General features: G+C 40.5%; 2 protein-coding genes across 4 annotated transcripts in view; one reads left to right on the top strand and one right to left on the bottom strand.

Annotated features, from left to right (window-relative positions):
- Positions 1 to 7314, top strand: part of abcb5 (ATP-binding cassette, sub-family B (MDR/TAP), member 5) — a 22271-nt gene extending 14957 nt beyond the window's left edge. The window contains exons 13-26 of one of the 3 annotated variants that reach the window (XM_045697293.1): positions 77 to 238; positions 508 to 738; positions 1382 to 1540; positions 1786 to 1890; positions 2086 to 2163; positions 2343 to 2426; positions 2629 to 2832; positions 3121 to 3221; positions 3324 to 3464; positions 3929 to 4085; positions 4194 to 4391; positions 6219 to 6425; positions 6689 to 6835; positions 7026 to 7314. In XM_045697293.1, coding sequence (XP_045553249.1) covers positions 77 to 238; positions 508 to 738; positions 1382 to 1540; positions 1786 to 1890; positions 2086 to 2163; positions 2343 to 2426; positions 2629 to 2832; positions 3121 to 3221; positions 3324 to 3464; positions 3929 to 4085; positions 4194 to 4391; positions 6219 to 6425; positions 6689 to 6835; positions 7026 to 7223 — 2172 coding nt within the window. In that variant the 3' untranslated portion in view covers positions 7224 to 7314. The other 2 variants (XM_045697292.1, XM_045697289.1) reach the window with 2 other exon arrangements.
- Positions 7315 to 9994: 2680 nt separating this feature from the next.
- LOC106596587 (transcription factor Sp8) lies at positions 9995 to 15757 on the bottom strand. Its single transcript, XM_045697296.1, is given in 3 exon segments — positions 9995 to 11308; positions 11310 to 12490; positions 15516 to 15757. Coding segments are annotated over 3 exon segments (1461 nt in total). The 5' UTR covers positions 15600 to 15757; the 3' UTR covers positions 9995 to 11112.
- Between the last annotated feature and the right edge of the window lie 1041 nt (positions 15758 to 16798).

Raw genomic sequence — 16798 nt, forward strand, 5'->3', positions numbered from 1 at the left:
ATCTCAGCGAAAATGAAGAAGAAATAAAAAAATGATTTGTAATAAATGATGACAATATTGTCTCCCATTCCCATAGGCGAGGGCGGGCCGCACCACGATAGTGATCGCCCACCGCCTGTCCACCATCAGAACAGCTGACGTGATCGCTGGCTTCAGCAACGGAGAGGTGGTGGAGCAGGGAACACACAGGGAACTCATGGCCAAGAAGGGGGTCTACTATTCTCTGGTCATGCAGCAGGTACTGTATCACGCTCACTGCATCCCAAATGTCACCCTATTCCCTTTATAGTGCACTACTTTTGACCACCAGGGCCCCAACTCTGCCTCAACAGTAGAATCAGTCAACGTCTAAATCATGTTGCTCAGAGTCATATTTGGAGACGTATATCATCAGTATCAGAGCAATATACCTTATCAAGCCTGTGTCTATATGAATAATGATCAGTAATAAACAGGCTCTGTATGTAACATGTTCAAATCCACTATCACACCTTGTCTGTTGTTCAGAGTCAAGGGAAGCCAGAGGAAGATGAAGAGGGCCCTGTGGAAGAGGATAACCCTCCTAAATATGAGGATCTGGATTATGTCCTATATGACTCATCTGACATGGATGAGATGGAAGTGGTAAACGAGGAAGGAATAGAAAACGGCGGCTTTGAAAGGACCTCAATCAGCAGTGGCCGTGTGGAAATGAAACCGACCAGGAGGAAATCTAAGAAGTCCAAGAAAGACAAGAAGGTACTATTACACAATCCTTTAGGGCACAATATGACGTTCTTTATGTGTTATATAGGAACATGGCTTTGTTATAGTGCTATTGCTGAACTGTCATCGTACTTATTATATAATGTATGGTATATAATGTATTGTTTATAATGTATGGTTTATAATGAATGGTTTATAATGTAATGTATATAATGAATGGTATATAATGAATGGTATATAATGAATGGTATATAATTAATGGTATATAATGAATGGAATATAATGAATGGTTTATAATGTATGGAATATAATGAATGGAATATAATGAATGGTTTATAATGTATGGTATATAATGAATGGCATATAATGAATGGCATATAATGAATGGTATATAATGAATGGTATATAATGTAAGGTTTATAATGTATGGTTGCATTCATTTACATTTTAGTAATTTAGCAGAAGCTCTTATCTTGAGCAACTTACAGAAGCAATTAGGTTTAATTGCCTTGCTCAAGGGCACATCGACAGATTTTTCCCCTGGTCGGCTCGGGGATTTGAACCTGCCACCCTACTGTATATAGTGATAGTTCATTGTCATCAGAAATAAGATCTGTTACATCATGTTGGTCCTTGGTCATTTAGTTTTGTCATTGATGACAATGTTTGATGACAGAAGGAAAAGAAACCAGAGGAAGCTCCAGACATCCCCTTCACCAGAATCCTGGCCCTGAACAAGCCCGAGTGGCCGTACATGTTGGTAGGAACCCTGTCTAGCTTGGTGGGGGGAGCCGTTTATCCCTGTGTCGCCATCATCTTCGCCAAGATCATTGGAGTAAGTGTTTCACAAGACCACCTCCTTGTGTTCATAATATGAAGAATTGTTAAATACTGCAGAGACTACTCACATTTCCTTGGTGTCTTGATTGAGTTTGATTTAAACGAGGTGGTCTTATTTTTCCACATCATTTATTTGATGGTCGTTGGTTGGTGGGTTTTGGCTCTTATTTTCCAAAGCAACCTTTTCATTTTCTGTTATCTATTTTGGGGGGATTCTCTCCATCCCGTGACCTTCTCTAGGTGTTTTCCGAGGTTGACCCGGAAGTCAAACGACAGAAAACCATGATGTTTTCCCTGCTCTTCCTTCTCATCGGAGGAGTGGCTTTTGTCACCTACTTCCTAAAGGTTTTCTAATTTATAGATCTAAACTGTGTCCAAAATGGCAACCTATGCCCTATACAGTGCATTACTTTGGACCAGAGCCTATAGGGTGCCATTTGGGACGCACTTTAAAGTACAATTCTGTATCTATCTCAAACCCTTAATATGTTGTGGGCATGCCTGGTTGGGTACATTTCTGCTGTATGTTCTATGTTTCAGGGTTACATGTTTGGAAAATCAGGAGAGCTTCTTACCATGAGGCTGAGGAGACAGGTATTCCATGCCATGATGAGACAGGTAGGACAAACTGTCATGCGGGAAAATATATACTTCATCCATTGTACATGAATTCAAAAAGACTGACTTGTCATTGCTAATTGACTTTACCGTATTGATAATACCAGCAAAAGGATGATTCTGAAATGCCACTTTGTGGTGTTCTGCCTCAGAACCTTACTAAATTGCATTCCTTACAGGAGATTGGATGGTTTGATGACAACAACAATGCAGTGGGAGTTCTAACCACCAGATTGGCCACAGATGCATCTCTGGTTAAAGGGGTAAGCACAATGCACTGATTTACACATTGAGATAGCGATCAAAACCTATCAAGTCAATGTCAATTCAGAATCATTCTACTGTACAAGTCTTTAAAAATGTCTACCTTTACATGTGCTTCTATGTATTTACAGTTGCATTCTTTAGAGTTACAATGTCTGGTAATGGATGGAACCTACTTGTTTCCTCTCTCCTCACCACCAGGCGACTGGGTCTAGGTTGGGTCTGGCCACCAACACAGTCTGTGCTCTCACCATTGCCATTGTGGTGGCCTTCATCCACAGCTGGCAGCTCACCCTCCTCATCCTCGCCTGTGTGCCCTTCCTCATTGGAGCCAACGTCATTCAGATGAGGGCCATGGCAGGCCACGCCTCCAAAGACCAGGGTGCCCTGGAGCAGTCTGGGAAGGTAAACATCAACTTTCTATTGCAATTGGGGTTGCAAAATTCCGGTAATGTTCCCAAAATTCCCAGATTTTCCAGTAATCCCGGTTATAGGTTTTCCGGAATCAGGAGGGAATAAGCAGGAAATCAGGGAAACCTTAAAACAGGATATCTTGATAACCAGAGAATTTCAGGAAGGTTACTGCTATTATGCAATCCCAATTGCAATGCACTTTGGGACAGTGGGCTATATCAGTGTGGGATACCATGTGTTCAAATAAAACGTTAATATATCTTTATTATTCTTTTGTAGATATCTACTGAGACCGTTGAAAACTTCAAGACAGTTGTTGGATTGATACGGGAGGACGTCTTCTTTCACAAGTTCATGGACAGTCTAGAAAGACCATACCAGTAAGAGTACAGTTATTCACTTTGTTATAGACTCAGCTTTTGGATTGTTTGACCTTATAACCTACAATCAAGTACTGATTAGATTTCAATTGAATACACCAGGAACGGTTTGGTGAAGGCCCCCATCTACGGACTAACATTTGCCGTTGCCCAAGCAATCCCTTACATGGTCAATGCTGCAATCTTCCGCTTTGGGTCCTGGCTTATTGCTCACTGTCACACAGAATATGAAAATGTTTTCCTGTGAGTATACATACTGGTACTGTTATATCCTCATCTAAAATGAATATATTCACACCAGGTTTGGGATCAATTCCATTTCAATTCCAGTCAATTCAGGAAGTACACTGAAATTCCAGTTCTCTTCAATGGTTTTCAATGAGGAAAATTTGGAATTGGGTTTTGAATTGACTGCATTTGAAATGGAATGTACCCCAACCCTGACTAGAACCCCTGGCTGCCACATTGTCACTACACGGTAATATAATAATAATAATAATAATATCATTATAACATTAATTTGGTGGGTGCTTATATTTGTCCTATTTCACACATGTACACACGTGTATTAACGCACATGTGTGAAATGGAAGTGTGTTTTTTGCATATCCCAAATCTCTCTGAGACGCCCTCGCTGAGTTGGGTCATGACCAGAGTCTGCCAATATAGTGGCAGTGATAGTACAACTTTGTCCTTTTCTTTCGCAGTGTGTTTTCTGTGATCATATTTGCTGCCATGAACATAGGAGAATCAGCATCTTTTGCTCCTGACTTTGCCAAAGCGAAAGCAGCTGCAGGGAGAATTCTTGGCTTGTTGGAGAAGAAACCAGAGATTGACATTTACAGTGAGGAGGGAGAGAAGCCAGTGGGTGAGCTATAATGTCTCTTACTCCAATGTAAACAAAAAAACAATGATATACAATTGTGTTTTTTCTGGAACAATGATCTGGAACAAAAATGTTGTCTTTTCCAGACGGACTTTGTCGGGGACATTGAGTTCCGAGGGATCCACTTTGCGTACCCGACCCGTCAGAACGTGAGGGTTCTCCAGGGGTTGAGCCTGTCAGTGGGGCCTGGTCAGACCCTGGCCCTGGTCGGGGAGAGTGGCTGTGGGAAAAGCACCTCCATACAACTACTGGAGCGCTTCTATAGCCCTGCTGAAGGACAAGTGGTGAGACCAACCCCAAAAATAATCATGTAATATAAAGCAAGCTTTTCAAAACTATTTCAAAGTGCTAAACTAGTATACTGTGAATTGGGATGCAACAAATATAGTAAAACTGTTAGGCCATAGCATTTTAATATTTAATATTTGTAACATTGGTGGATTATTAATTCCTTTGGTATTCCAAGATGTTACTTCTTTTTAATCTGAACATTTTAAACATTCTAAACCTAAATCTGTGGTATTATTATGGTGTCTCAGTTAGTGAAGGTGTTGACCTAACTCTGTAGTATTATTGTGGTGTCTCAGTTAGTGAAGGTGTTGACCTAACTCTGTAGTATTATTGTGGTGTCTCAGTTAGTGAAGGTGTTGACCTAACTCTGTAGTATTATTATGGTGTCTCAGTTAATGAAGGTGTTGACCTAACTCTGTAGTATTATTGTGGTGTCTCAGTTAGTGAAGGTGTTGACCTAACTCTGTAGTATTATTGTGGTGTCTCAGTTAGTGAAGGTGTTGACCTAACTCTGTAGTATTATTGTGGTGTCTCAGTAAAGGTGTTGACCTAACTCTGTAGTATTATTGTGGTGTCTCAGTTAATGAAGGGGTTGACCTAACTCTGTAGTATTATTGTGGTGTCTCAGTTAGTGAAGGTGTTGACCTAACTCTGTAGTATTATTGTGGTGTCTCAGTTAGTGAAGGTATTGACCTAACTCTGTGATATTATTGTGGTGTCTCAGTTAGTGAAGGTGTTGACCTAACTCTGTAGTATTATTGTGGTGTCTCAGTTAGTGAAGGTGTTGACCTAACTCTGTAGTATTATTGTGGTGTCTCAGTTAGTGAAGGTGTTGACCTAACTCTGTAGTATTATTGTGGTGTCTCAGTTAGTGAAGGTGTTGACCTAACTCTGTGATATTATTGTGGTGTCTCAGTTAGTGAAGGTGTTGACCTAACTCTGTGATATTATTGTGGTGTCTCAGTTAATAAAGGTGTTGACCTAACTCTGTAGTATTATTGTGGTGTCTCAGTTAGTGAAGGTGTTGACCTAACTCGGTAGTATTATTGTGGTGTCTCAGTTATTGAAGGGGTTGACCTAACTCTGTAGTATTATTACGGGGTCTCAGTTAGTGAAGGTGTTGACCTAACTCTGTAGTATTATTGTGGTGTCTCAGTTAGTGAAGGTGTTGACCTAACTCTGTAGTATTATTGTGGTGTCTCAGTTAGTGAAGGTCTTGACCTAACTCTGTGATATTATTGTGGTGTCTCAGTTAGTGAAGGTGTTGACCTAACTCTGTGATATTATTGTGGTGTCTCAGTGAAGGTGTTGACCTAACTCTGTAGTATTATTGTGGTGTCTCAGTTAGTGAAGGTGTTGACCTAACTCTGTAGTATTATTGTGGTGTCTCAGTTAGTGAAGGTGTTGACCTAACTCTGTGATATTATTGTGGTGTCTCAGTTAGTGAAGGTGTTGACCTAACTCTGAAGTATTATTGTGGTGTCTCAGTTATTGAAGGTGTTGACCTAACTCTGTAGTATTATTGTGGTGTCTCAGTTTGTGAAGGTGTTGATCTAACTCTGTGATATTATTGTGGTGTCTCAGTGAAGGTGTTGACCTAACTCTGTAGTATTATTGTGGTGTCTCAGTTAGTGAAGGTGTTGACCTAACTCTGTAGTATTATTGTGGTGTCTCAGTTAGTGAAGGTGTTGACCTAACTCACTGATATTATTGTGGTGTCTCAGTTAGTGAAGGTGTTGACCTAACTCTGTAGTATTATTGTGGTGTCTCAGTTAGTGAAGGTGTTGACCTAACTCTGTAGTATTATTGTGGTGTTTCAGTTAGTGGATGGGTTGGATACTAAGACCCTGAACCTGTCGTGGCTGAGGTCTCAGCTGGGCCTGGTGTCCCAGGAGCCCATCCTGTTCGACTGCAGCATCTCAGAGAACATCCAGTACGGGGACAACAGCAGAGAGGTCTCCCAGGACGAGATAGACGAGGCAGCCAAGAACGCCAACATCCACGACTTCATCATGGGCCTGCCAGAGGTATAGTAACAGTATAGTGAGGGAGATGGGAGGAGACATAATAGGCTGTAGCTGTAGGATGATATTTGAAGTCTTCTCAAAGGGGATCCAAAAAATGTCACTGGTGAGGTCACAGTAGAACCTAAACTAATGTTTCTCTACAGATATTCATATAGAATAGCTATTGACTAGCCCAAGACGGGCTGTTATGACTTTATATTTTAATTTATATTTTAAGTGTTCAATATAGACAAACACTATAAATTGTGCTGTTGTTTTGTCAGAAATACAATACCAGGGTTGGGGACAAGGGGACCCAGATGTCTGGAGGTCAGAAACAGAGGATAGCCATTGCCAGAGCACTGGTCAGGCAGCCTAAAGTACTGCTGCTGGATGAAGCCACTTCCGCCCTGGACACAGAGAGTGAGAAGGTAAGTCACATGGACATAGCGTGTCGGCCGTCTCATTTTCTACCTATTCATTCATTCATTTATTAATTAATGGCCTGGTCACACACAAGCTTATCTTCACACAGTATGTCCTCTCCCTCCTTCCCAAATAACCTCTCTGTCTTTCTGTTTCCTCCCTCCTTCTCTCCCTCCCTATCCCTCCCTCGCCCAGATTGTCCAACAGGCTTTAGACGCCGCTCGGCAGGGCCGCACCTGCATCGTGATCGCCCACCGCCTGTCTACCATCCAGAACGCAGACCAGATAGCAGTAATTCAGTATGGTCAGGTGACAGAGCAGGGTACACATACTGACCTCATGGCTAAAGGGGGGGCTTACTGTGCCCTGGTCAACGCACAGGTCAATCACTAACTCATATTCAGATTGATGTTTTGCAGCGTATGTACTGTTCTGTTGAATGTTGTTTTGTCAGTTCTTTTTATTGAGTTGCACTTCTTAGCCAGGTCCCCCTTGAGAAAGAGGTCTCCTGTCCACAATGAGACTTCCTGGTTAAATGAAGGTGATATATAAAGATGTATAAAGAATAAGGAATCTATATGGATAATGGTATGGCAGCCATAACTCACTTTGAATGGACTGCTAAAATGATGTTCAATTGCATGATACAAACTGTCTCAGTGTCAATTGGTTTGATCACATGTAGGTGGTTACTCACTTTAGCAGTAATGCTGGAGCACGGACATCAGCCTAAATACATTTTGATAAGCTGCCTCGAATTAATGAACTGTTCTTGACCATGGCACCTTTCATTGTCTGAAGACAACAAGTACAGTATGTATTTCTATAAGAAAAACTGTAAGACACATTATCACAGTTAAATGACTGGATAAAAGCAGTGATTGGGAAAGGTTGTATACCTGTAAATATGAGAGGTTGATGTTCAGAAGACTGTTGTATGTTATTATATACTGTGATATTTTGATTTTTTAAAACAGGGACACTGTGCTCTAAAAGGCAATGCATTTGAAGAATGCATTTGAAGAATATCTATATATTTAAATTAGTACACTATGCAAGGCTATTACTTGTTTGTAAATATGCATTCAAATAAAACATTAGATCCCATAACATGCTATTTTTAACCTGATTCTAAAGTGACATAATGATTAATCTATAATCTAAATTAGATTGTGCGGAATATGTCAATACATTTTCAAATAAACTTGGAACTCGTTCATTTTAAATGCGACTAAATAGGCTACTGAAGTCTACAGAGGGCTGATGGACACAAGATGGCGCCCGTTGCCAATGAAACACGTTAGTGGGGTAATAGAACTTTCAAACGACTTCAATTCGATTGAGTCCTATTTCAAATGCCACTAAATGTAGCCTATCTCCAACCAAGGCTAACTTCGGTAAAAATGCCACTTGTTTTCAACTGTAAAAGAAGGTTTAAATAACACTAGGTGGCATAATTTTGTTAGGCCTATGCTAAATAAATTGTAGAAATATATGACCACGTCGTTTTAGTCTAGTGTTATGGAAATGATCTTATTTGGTTTACATTCTAAAATAATTGGTGTAAAGATAACATTTCTGATCTTGCACGCCGGCAACATTAATTGTATTTCAACCTCCCGAATTCAATCAGAAATAATAGTATACAGCTGGCCATAAGAGAATGATTAAAAAAAACACGTTAAAACATATCGTAGTGGATCTTAAAATTATAAAATCGCGATAGGCCCAGGATTGGTGTTAAACGATGTCGGCCTATTTCAAAAGGCCCAACATGAAGCGATGAACCAGTTATCCCTATCGCACATGCCCTTCTCAGTCAAGTCAATCTAAAACATTTTGGTGGAAATGTATTATTCTTCGCCAATGTATTCACTTTGTTACATATTTGTTTTATTTATTAAGAGTTGTAAGAGTTTTATAAATTAACCTACATTTTAAAGTAAGTTTCCCACAGCAGGTAAAACATGCACCGCTGCACTGTTTCCCAAATCCAGTAGCTGATTTGGTTCTGGGTGCCACTGCCGAGATTACTGAAATATATACTATAGGCAGGCTATAGTTTTTTTAAGCAATAAATATAATATAGTCTTTCGTGGGAATAATTTTGTGGATCTAGAGAAGTTTTGCACTACGATAGTTTTGCACAACAATAAATATAATAAGTATTATGATGGAAATTATTTCACGGATCTAGAAAAGTTTTGCGCCTCAACTTTTACATCCGACATCTGACTTTTTCATCCGACTTTTGCCCATTTTATATGTATATATATATATATATATATATTAATCATGCTGATATTAATAACATCCTGTACATATTACCTTATGGCAAATTAACAAGTGCTGTAAAGTTATACATATTAGAAAGAAAAACTACTTCTGCCTATTTGTAAAAGTGACACGTACATTCGCAACCAAATATGGAACACGTTTTACGCACGCAGCAGTTTCTTTCTCTGGACGGGAGCTTTTATGTTCAGAAAATGAGATAGTACCACAAGAAAATTATAATACTTCAAATAGTAGTTACAGTATTTATTTTTCAAACATGGTCATGCAATCCAGCTAAAATGTTTGTTTTTAATGTGGATGTTCGTTTACTCAAACTACCCAAACTTTCAGACACGTATCTTGGCGTGGAAACGTCACCTGCGTGACACATTTCTCTATATACTTTTATTATAATTGCCCATCGGTAATAACAATTTCATTACATACATTCAAATATAGAATTTTATTTGTTTTTATATAAAATGTTTTGCACATCTGCATGTAAAACGTCACAGAAAGGAAGTTCAGCGCTAATAGTAATTTATGAAGAAAAACTAAACCTATGGTTTATTCTATGACATTCTGATGAATTAATATGTTCTATTAAATAGTTTGTTTGAACTTTCTTATTTGTTTAAGAAGCAGCAGATCGGAGAATCAAAGACAATTTGATTGAATGAAACGTGTAATTGTACATACAATTCATGTGCAGCATCGGCCTATGTCAACTATACATGAAATTGCCACAGCATAGCAACATTTTAGGTGGGCTCTACCAATAACAATTATAGCCTACTTCTAAATAGCAGAGAATAGCTTTGTCGACTGTGCCAATGACGTGTTCAATTTCAATTAGGAAGCAAACAAACTGAGTCTAAACGAATTGATTCTGAATCCATACCGACTTTATTGAGTGGCTTAAAGAAAGCCAGTCTCTGAGAAATGATGCTTGTGAATTTAACGTCACTTTACAACATGCTTACTTAAATTAAAAGATGAGAATAATAAACAGTGAATGATTTCGAAATCATCTTACAAATAAATTCAAAGTGCGTCTATTAAAAGACTCAGAAATACAAGTAAAACTCGTGGTTAAATATAACTCCCCACAATAACATTTTTTATATCCTGACAAACAAACAAAACAAAATAAAACAGTAATGTCAAAATACACTTCCGTACATGTTCAGATATTTACTAGAGCCAAATGTACAACTAGAAATGACTATACAAAATCGTCTCATGGACAAATACATAACTCACCTTTACATTGGTGCGGAATAATTTTCTAGGCTATTACATTTCTCATTATATACAGCCTCGCAGTGACGTGAAATTGAAGTATTTATTATAGACTTGGTCAGGCTCTTTCTGATAGTATCCGTGGAGCGTTTAATCAACGGGCGACATAACTTTTCCTCCATTATTGATAAACAGGTGATGTGTTCGATAGGGTAGATAAGGACAGAAAGAAAACGTGGATCACCACACATAGACAGCTACAGTGATTTGTTCTTACAAAGGAGCCGTCGAAAAGGACCGTACTGATCATTTCAGTGTTCAACAGGCTAATAAAGTGCCACAGTTTGGTTTTGAATAAAAGGACGTCAGCACAGCAGTAACACGATATTGCAGGACACATATTATCACCAAGTGATAGAACAACGTTGTCTATTTCTTGCTTATTGTAATACCCATGTAATAACCATGTTGCGTAAAAACACTCAAAAAGGGAACATACACCAAAGTATAGGCCTACCCGGTGGGATCAGTCTGTGCGTTAGAAGAACATCGATGTGTTTACATTGTGCCCCAGTGTTCCAGTGTGCCTTCAGGATTCCTTTACCACTACTGTAATAGACCTGTACACCCACGGCATCAATAGGCTACTAGGAGATATCATTTGATCAGTAGTCTAAATCACTTGATTAACTCAACTTGCACACATTAGCATAATTACGCATACTCGACGTATGTCCACTGTAGTTTAGCCATTTCCCTCAGATCATGTGTTTTTCTCAGATATTATACTTAGTCGAGAGAGTTTAGAAAGGCCGTTCGTTTCCCGTTCCCGGGGTAGATTCGGGAACTTGCAACAGGTCGGGGAATGGCATCGAGGGCTCCCCGGGGCGCTGTGCTCACTGTCGGTATCGCTTCCCCTCTTTCCCCCGCTGCCAGAGCCAGACCCGGCGGAGCCCCCCGGCGCTGTGAGTCTTTACGTGTTTACTCAGATGGTCGCTCCGCATAAACCTCTTGTTGCAGACCGGACAGGCGAATCTTTTCTCCCCGGTGTGCGTGCGCAAGTGTCGCTGGAGCTCGTCAGAGCGCGTAAACCTCTTCCCGCAAAACAGCCAGTTACACACAAACGGTCTCTCTCCGGTGTGCCACCTCAAGTGCGCCTTGAGGTGCGACGTTTTGCCGTAAACCTTGCCACAGCCCGGAATGTGACAGCTATGGAGCCCTTTCCTCCGCAGACTTGCTCCCGCCGGCCCCAGCCTCTCCGACTCCTGACAGTTGGGACAGTCGCAGGTGGCTCTGCCAGAGTAGCGCCGTGCGGAGGACCGGGGAGACCCCGCTAGAGAGGCCGTTGGCCCCCCAGATAACATAGTCCCCCCTGCTCCGCCTAATGGAGACGGACTGGAGTCCGGATAAGAGGATAACACCGGCTTGTAACCGTCCATCAGGTGTTGTCCGGTTGTCAAAAGGTGTGGAGAGGGATTTGTACTGAAGGCTGAGTGACTTAGGCTGGAGTAATCGGAATTGTAGCCCCCTAAAGGAGAGTGTAACGACGTCTGAAGTCCACCGGAGTGCAACGAGGACTGTAGAGCTGCTCCGCTCGGGTTCTGAACATCAATCCAACCCGCTCCCACATCCCACCATGCAGAGGCGCCGGTGGTGCCAACCTCTCCTGTGGGGATACCATGATGGGACGACTTGAACCAGGACTCGTACGGATGTGCAACGCTCATTCTCGGGTAGATGCCTTGCAGACTGTCCACTGAGGAGTGCACCTTGGAAATGAAGACGGGCTGGTGGCTGGGTTCTTGAGAACTGTTTGTAACGGAGGCCTGAAATACAGAATAGTCGTTTCCAAAGTGGGGCGTGGATGAGTTTCCGGACGTCAGGGAGAAGGCACTGGTTCCGGGGGAGCTGTTGGTGCCAAACGAGTCCGATAGACCAGCTCCGTTACGGGACACTCCAAAACCGGACAGGCCGGACCCAAGGCTGCAGCTGCTGGCGGTGGCTCTCTTCCACGGGTGGAAGCCTTTCCCAAAAGATGAAGAATTATCCGAAATGGAGGATGGTGATGGGCTCGGACTCCCTATCTTGTTGCATGTCGCAGCCAACATGGCTAAAGGAGTCGATCCTAGCCTCGGCTCCTCCTGAAATGACAAGAAACAACATGTTGATATCGATAACGAACCTTTCAGTTTGCTTGGTCAGTTAGTGCATAAGAGCCTTTCCTATAGTAGGCAAAAATAACAATGATTATTTGCTCGGTGAAAAGTTCATTCCGTGCTAATGCAAAAGCTACTTTGTAAACTATTTCCATTTGCAATAGGCCAACTAGCGGGACAGTTTAAACAGGCATCTTTTCCAAGTCATAACAGAGTCATAACATACCTGTAGACTGAGATGAAATAGAACGCACCAAAATATAGCTATAACAAAACTATTAAAATACGTTATATGTGACATGCACAACAACATGCGCGTCTTGTGCACATCAGTAGAAAGTTATATGCCGCGCGCGTGTCTCTGTCGTTGCGAAATGAATCTCAGCTTTTTACTCGTGACCCACTTGCTTAAAACATAATCAACGAACTGTCTTTCCTAGTGTGACGGAAGCAATGTTAATCCCCTCCGCTGGACAATAAAATAACTAATTAAACCAGCAAGAAACCCCTTACACTCACCCCTAGAAGTGAAGTTGCCATCACAAAAAGTGCCCTCCTCAGAGGATCTTTTTATATTTATGAATCACAGCAGTGTTTTTTTAGAGGTGTGCAATACAATGATGTGTTCCGCCCATTCCACCACAATTGTAGGTCCTCTCCGGCTTTGAAGTACCGCTGTGACACGGGCGACCAATCAGCGCCCCTGTTCCACCACACTGCCACATTCTAACGTGAGGTCATCAGTAGACTACTTCAGACAGCTCTCCGCCCCTTCACCACCCTCTTCATAATAAAAGAACGGAAGAAGGTAAAGTTAAATGAGAGTGAAAATAATTACTTATTGAAATCTGAAAGAGGACATTTGGGAATTGTATTTATTTACGATAAAAATGAGACTACTTGTGCTATTATTTATTGTTAACGTAATTATTGTTATTAGGTTATTATTCGTTGTTGTTGTTATTGTTATTTATATTTTGGTGTTATTAGAGTGCTATCAAACATTTGTATGTGACTATTTAGGAGATTTTCAATCCCTTTTTTCAAAACTTTTGCTCCACTTTCTACCAGTGTTACATTGAGGACATAAATGTCTTAGCTAACCTTCTGTGACGTATTTCCCTTGGAAGTTTTACATTAAAGTTGTCATTACTTTAATTAGTTCATACAAACAACGATTATGAAGCCTACAAAAGACTCCACTGTTTTCACATGCAGGACCAATATTACCTTTTTCCAAAAAGTCACTTTACTGTAATTGCATTCAATTATTTTGACAATTTTGATTAAAACTACAATGCACTGCATTCCAGAAAAGAGATGACTGACTTTATCATTAACTCCATAGTATGACAAAATAATTATACACTTCATTTAGCTAGTTCGTTTACATTGGTACATCAGTCCATGGAGTTACACTGTGTGTGTGTGTGTGTGTGTGTGTGTGTGTGTGTGTGTGTGTGTGTGTGTGTGTGTGTGTGTGTGTGTGTGTGTGTGGTGGGTGGGTAGAAAGAGAAATGGAGGAGGCATAAAGGAGAACAGAGCACATATCAAATAAAAGGAAATGAACTTTATTTAATTGAATCATTTTTACCTTTCCCTGTTTTGTGTGTCCAGGTGAGATCTGTTATGCCTCATTATATCGTTGATAATGAATCAATGTGATCTTAGATTAAACAGTATAGCGTACAAGCGCATTACAGTCGTACAATCTTTTTTCGTACAGCCTATGCGGATCTTACACATTCGATCAAATATAAAATTAAAGCTATTTTGATAATATCGAATATGTTCCATCACATCTCAATTGTAATGAGCCCATGTAGCTAAGTACATGTACATAATAATAATAATAGCTTCCGTTCGTTACATAACAGGGACTTGAAGGCCATAACAACCCGGGAACCCTCTCCCTCATTTTTCTCTGTCGCTCTCTCCTCTCTCTCTATCATTCCCCCTCTCTCTCTCTCCCTCTCTCTTCCCCTCGCTATATTAGCATGCAGTGTGCATTGGCAGCATAAATTTCATTTGAATTTCAAATTTAATAACGCAGGAGGTTTTTAATCATGCGTAGTTTTATATGTTTGATATTAACATGCTTATTGACCGGGTCTGTTGACCAGCTTGGTCATTACAAGACAGCGAAAAGTTAATTAAAACGACCAGGGATTATTCATCACATCATCTGCCTAACCCATGTCGCTTCCTTTATTACACTGTGTGATAGATGGACTATCTGATTCATTCCTCTGTTTCTTCGATTGGACAACAGCTTTTTGGATTTAATTTACGCTGCTAGAGCGAACAAGGTGCAGCCAAAATGTGTCCATAGTGCTGTAAAAACCCAATATGAAATGAATAAATATCTAGGCTGAGTAACAGAGAGCGTTGGTCTAAAAATGATGACTATACATGTAGCTGATATCGCCTTAGTAACAGTTGTGCTGTGTCATGTCTATGCACCTGTCTATTTGTAGCATAATATTCACATTATCATTTCTCGTGTTCATGCAATAAATGTAGAAATAGTTTAACAATTGTAGTAGGCCTGTGATAAAAAAAACGACTTTGTATTTCTCTTTGAGTTATTCGCATCTCTGTTTGACATTTTGTCATTGGTTATTACTAACTGTAATTTCTGCAAATATTGAAATAGAAACCTTCTCTGAAATAAATCAAACTTTAGATTTGTAAAACTTTCCTGTAGCTTAATTAATGCAACCCATTCATTTAGCTTATAATTTCGAGAAAACTGGGTCTCCAATATCAAACTTAAAACTCACTAATATGCTATTTAATATTTATGATAACCATAAAAAAGCAATACATAGTTTCCATAAGAACAGAAGTACACGCTATACTAGAACTCAATCAGTGGATTAGTTGACGTCATTTCTCCCTAAACTATTTAGGTCAAATGACGACAACAACAAAAAGTCAGAAAACGTTAAACAGATACACCAAATGAAGTGAAAAATACAATGTGTAGCCTGGATAGAAGCTTACATACCGTGCTCCACTCGGCGCCATATTGATATCGATTGACCCTCGGTGTTTCTGTGTGTAGTGCACGAGGCTGAGCGCAGCGCTGCATCCCCTCCACCCGCAGGCGGTACAACAGTAGACCCTGTCTCCTGCAAGATAAATGGTACTTTGGGAATTGCGTTTAATTAGGAATAACTGAGGAGAGAGAGGCTTGCTCATCCACCGGTGGTCTAATCACAACATGTGTTCAAGCCAACTGACAAGGTTGGCAGTCATGTGCTTACCTAAATATCCCAGGTAGGTATGAGAGCTAACATAAGGGATGCAAGAATGTGATGCTGCGTTTTGCTATGATGGGGAAAGATGGAGAGGTTATCTTTTTAAACAAGTCCCCATGTGTGGAAACCATGGTATGTCACATTGACAAATTGCTGGATTGAATTATCAAGCAGACTGATTTGATAGGTCAGCAAGATAACCGTTCCCCATGCAACATGTTTCAGCATGTCACTGATGGACAACTACATCATTCATGGTAGAGAGAGATTGGACACTTACAAATGGTTAATTGACTTTCACATGTTTACTAGGGTGGTTTTACGGATCCGTATTTTACAATTAAAATAATTCCCTTTTTCGGCTATTTGTGCGCACAGACTCTCTCCCATAAACCTTCCGGTCACAGTGAGGGTGGGTTGGCCTGAGTTCACACGGTGAGGCGGACGCAGGTTGTTCTTTCTGATCCTCTATCTCCCCACTAACTGTACGTCACATTGAACAGATGTCCCCATTTAGGGCTTTCTTTCTCCTACACGCATGGACTATATTACCGTCATGAAATCTAACTCCAAACCTGTCGCTTTCACCACCATAATGACCGCGTTATTCAGGGCCGCTGAGCACGAACAAAATGTGCTCAATATTGTCTTCTTTAGAATTATTCTGCATAGAAAATGAAGGGAAGGAGAGTCTGGGGGGGAGTAGCCAGATGAAAGGGATGGAGAACTTTACTCTAAATGTGGTGATTTACAAAGCAACTCGATCATCTCAGGGTCTTACTGCTGAAGATCCATGCTCGGAAGTAAACTGCATGTTGAGGCTTGCCACAGCAATTAGTCGACTATCATGGTTAAATTACATTTTTGCATAAAACCATGCAAATAACTGTCTTGGAAGAATAACAAAAACCAAACCATTGTTTGTAGGTTTAGGGGCACCACCTCATTCCACTTCTGACTGTTAAATGAAGTTACACGAGAAATAAAGAGTTGAGTGTCCTAGGGTAGCTTACAGATGCATAGTGTCCTA

This window comes from Salmo salar, chromosome ssa02, assembly GCF_905237065.1.
Source record: "Salmo salar chromosome ssa02, Ssal_v3.1, whole genome shotgun sequence".
Lineage (NCBI taxonomy): Eukaryota > Metazoa > Chordata > Actinopteri > Salmoniformes > Salmonidae > Salmo > Salmo salar.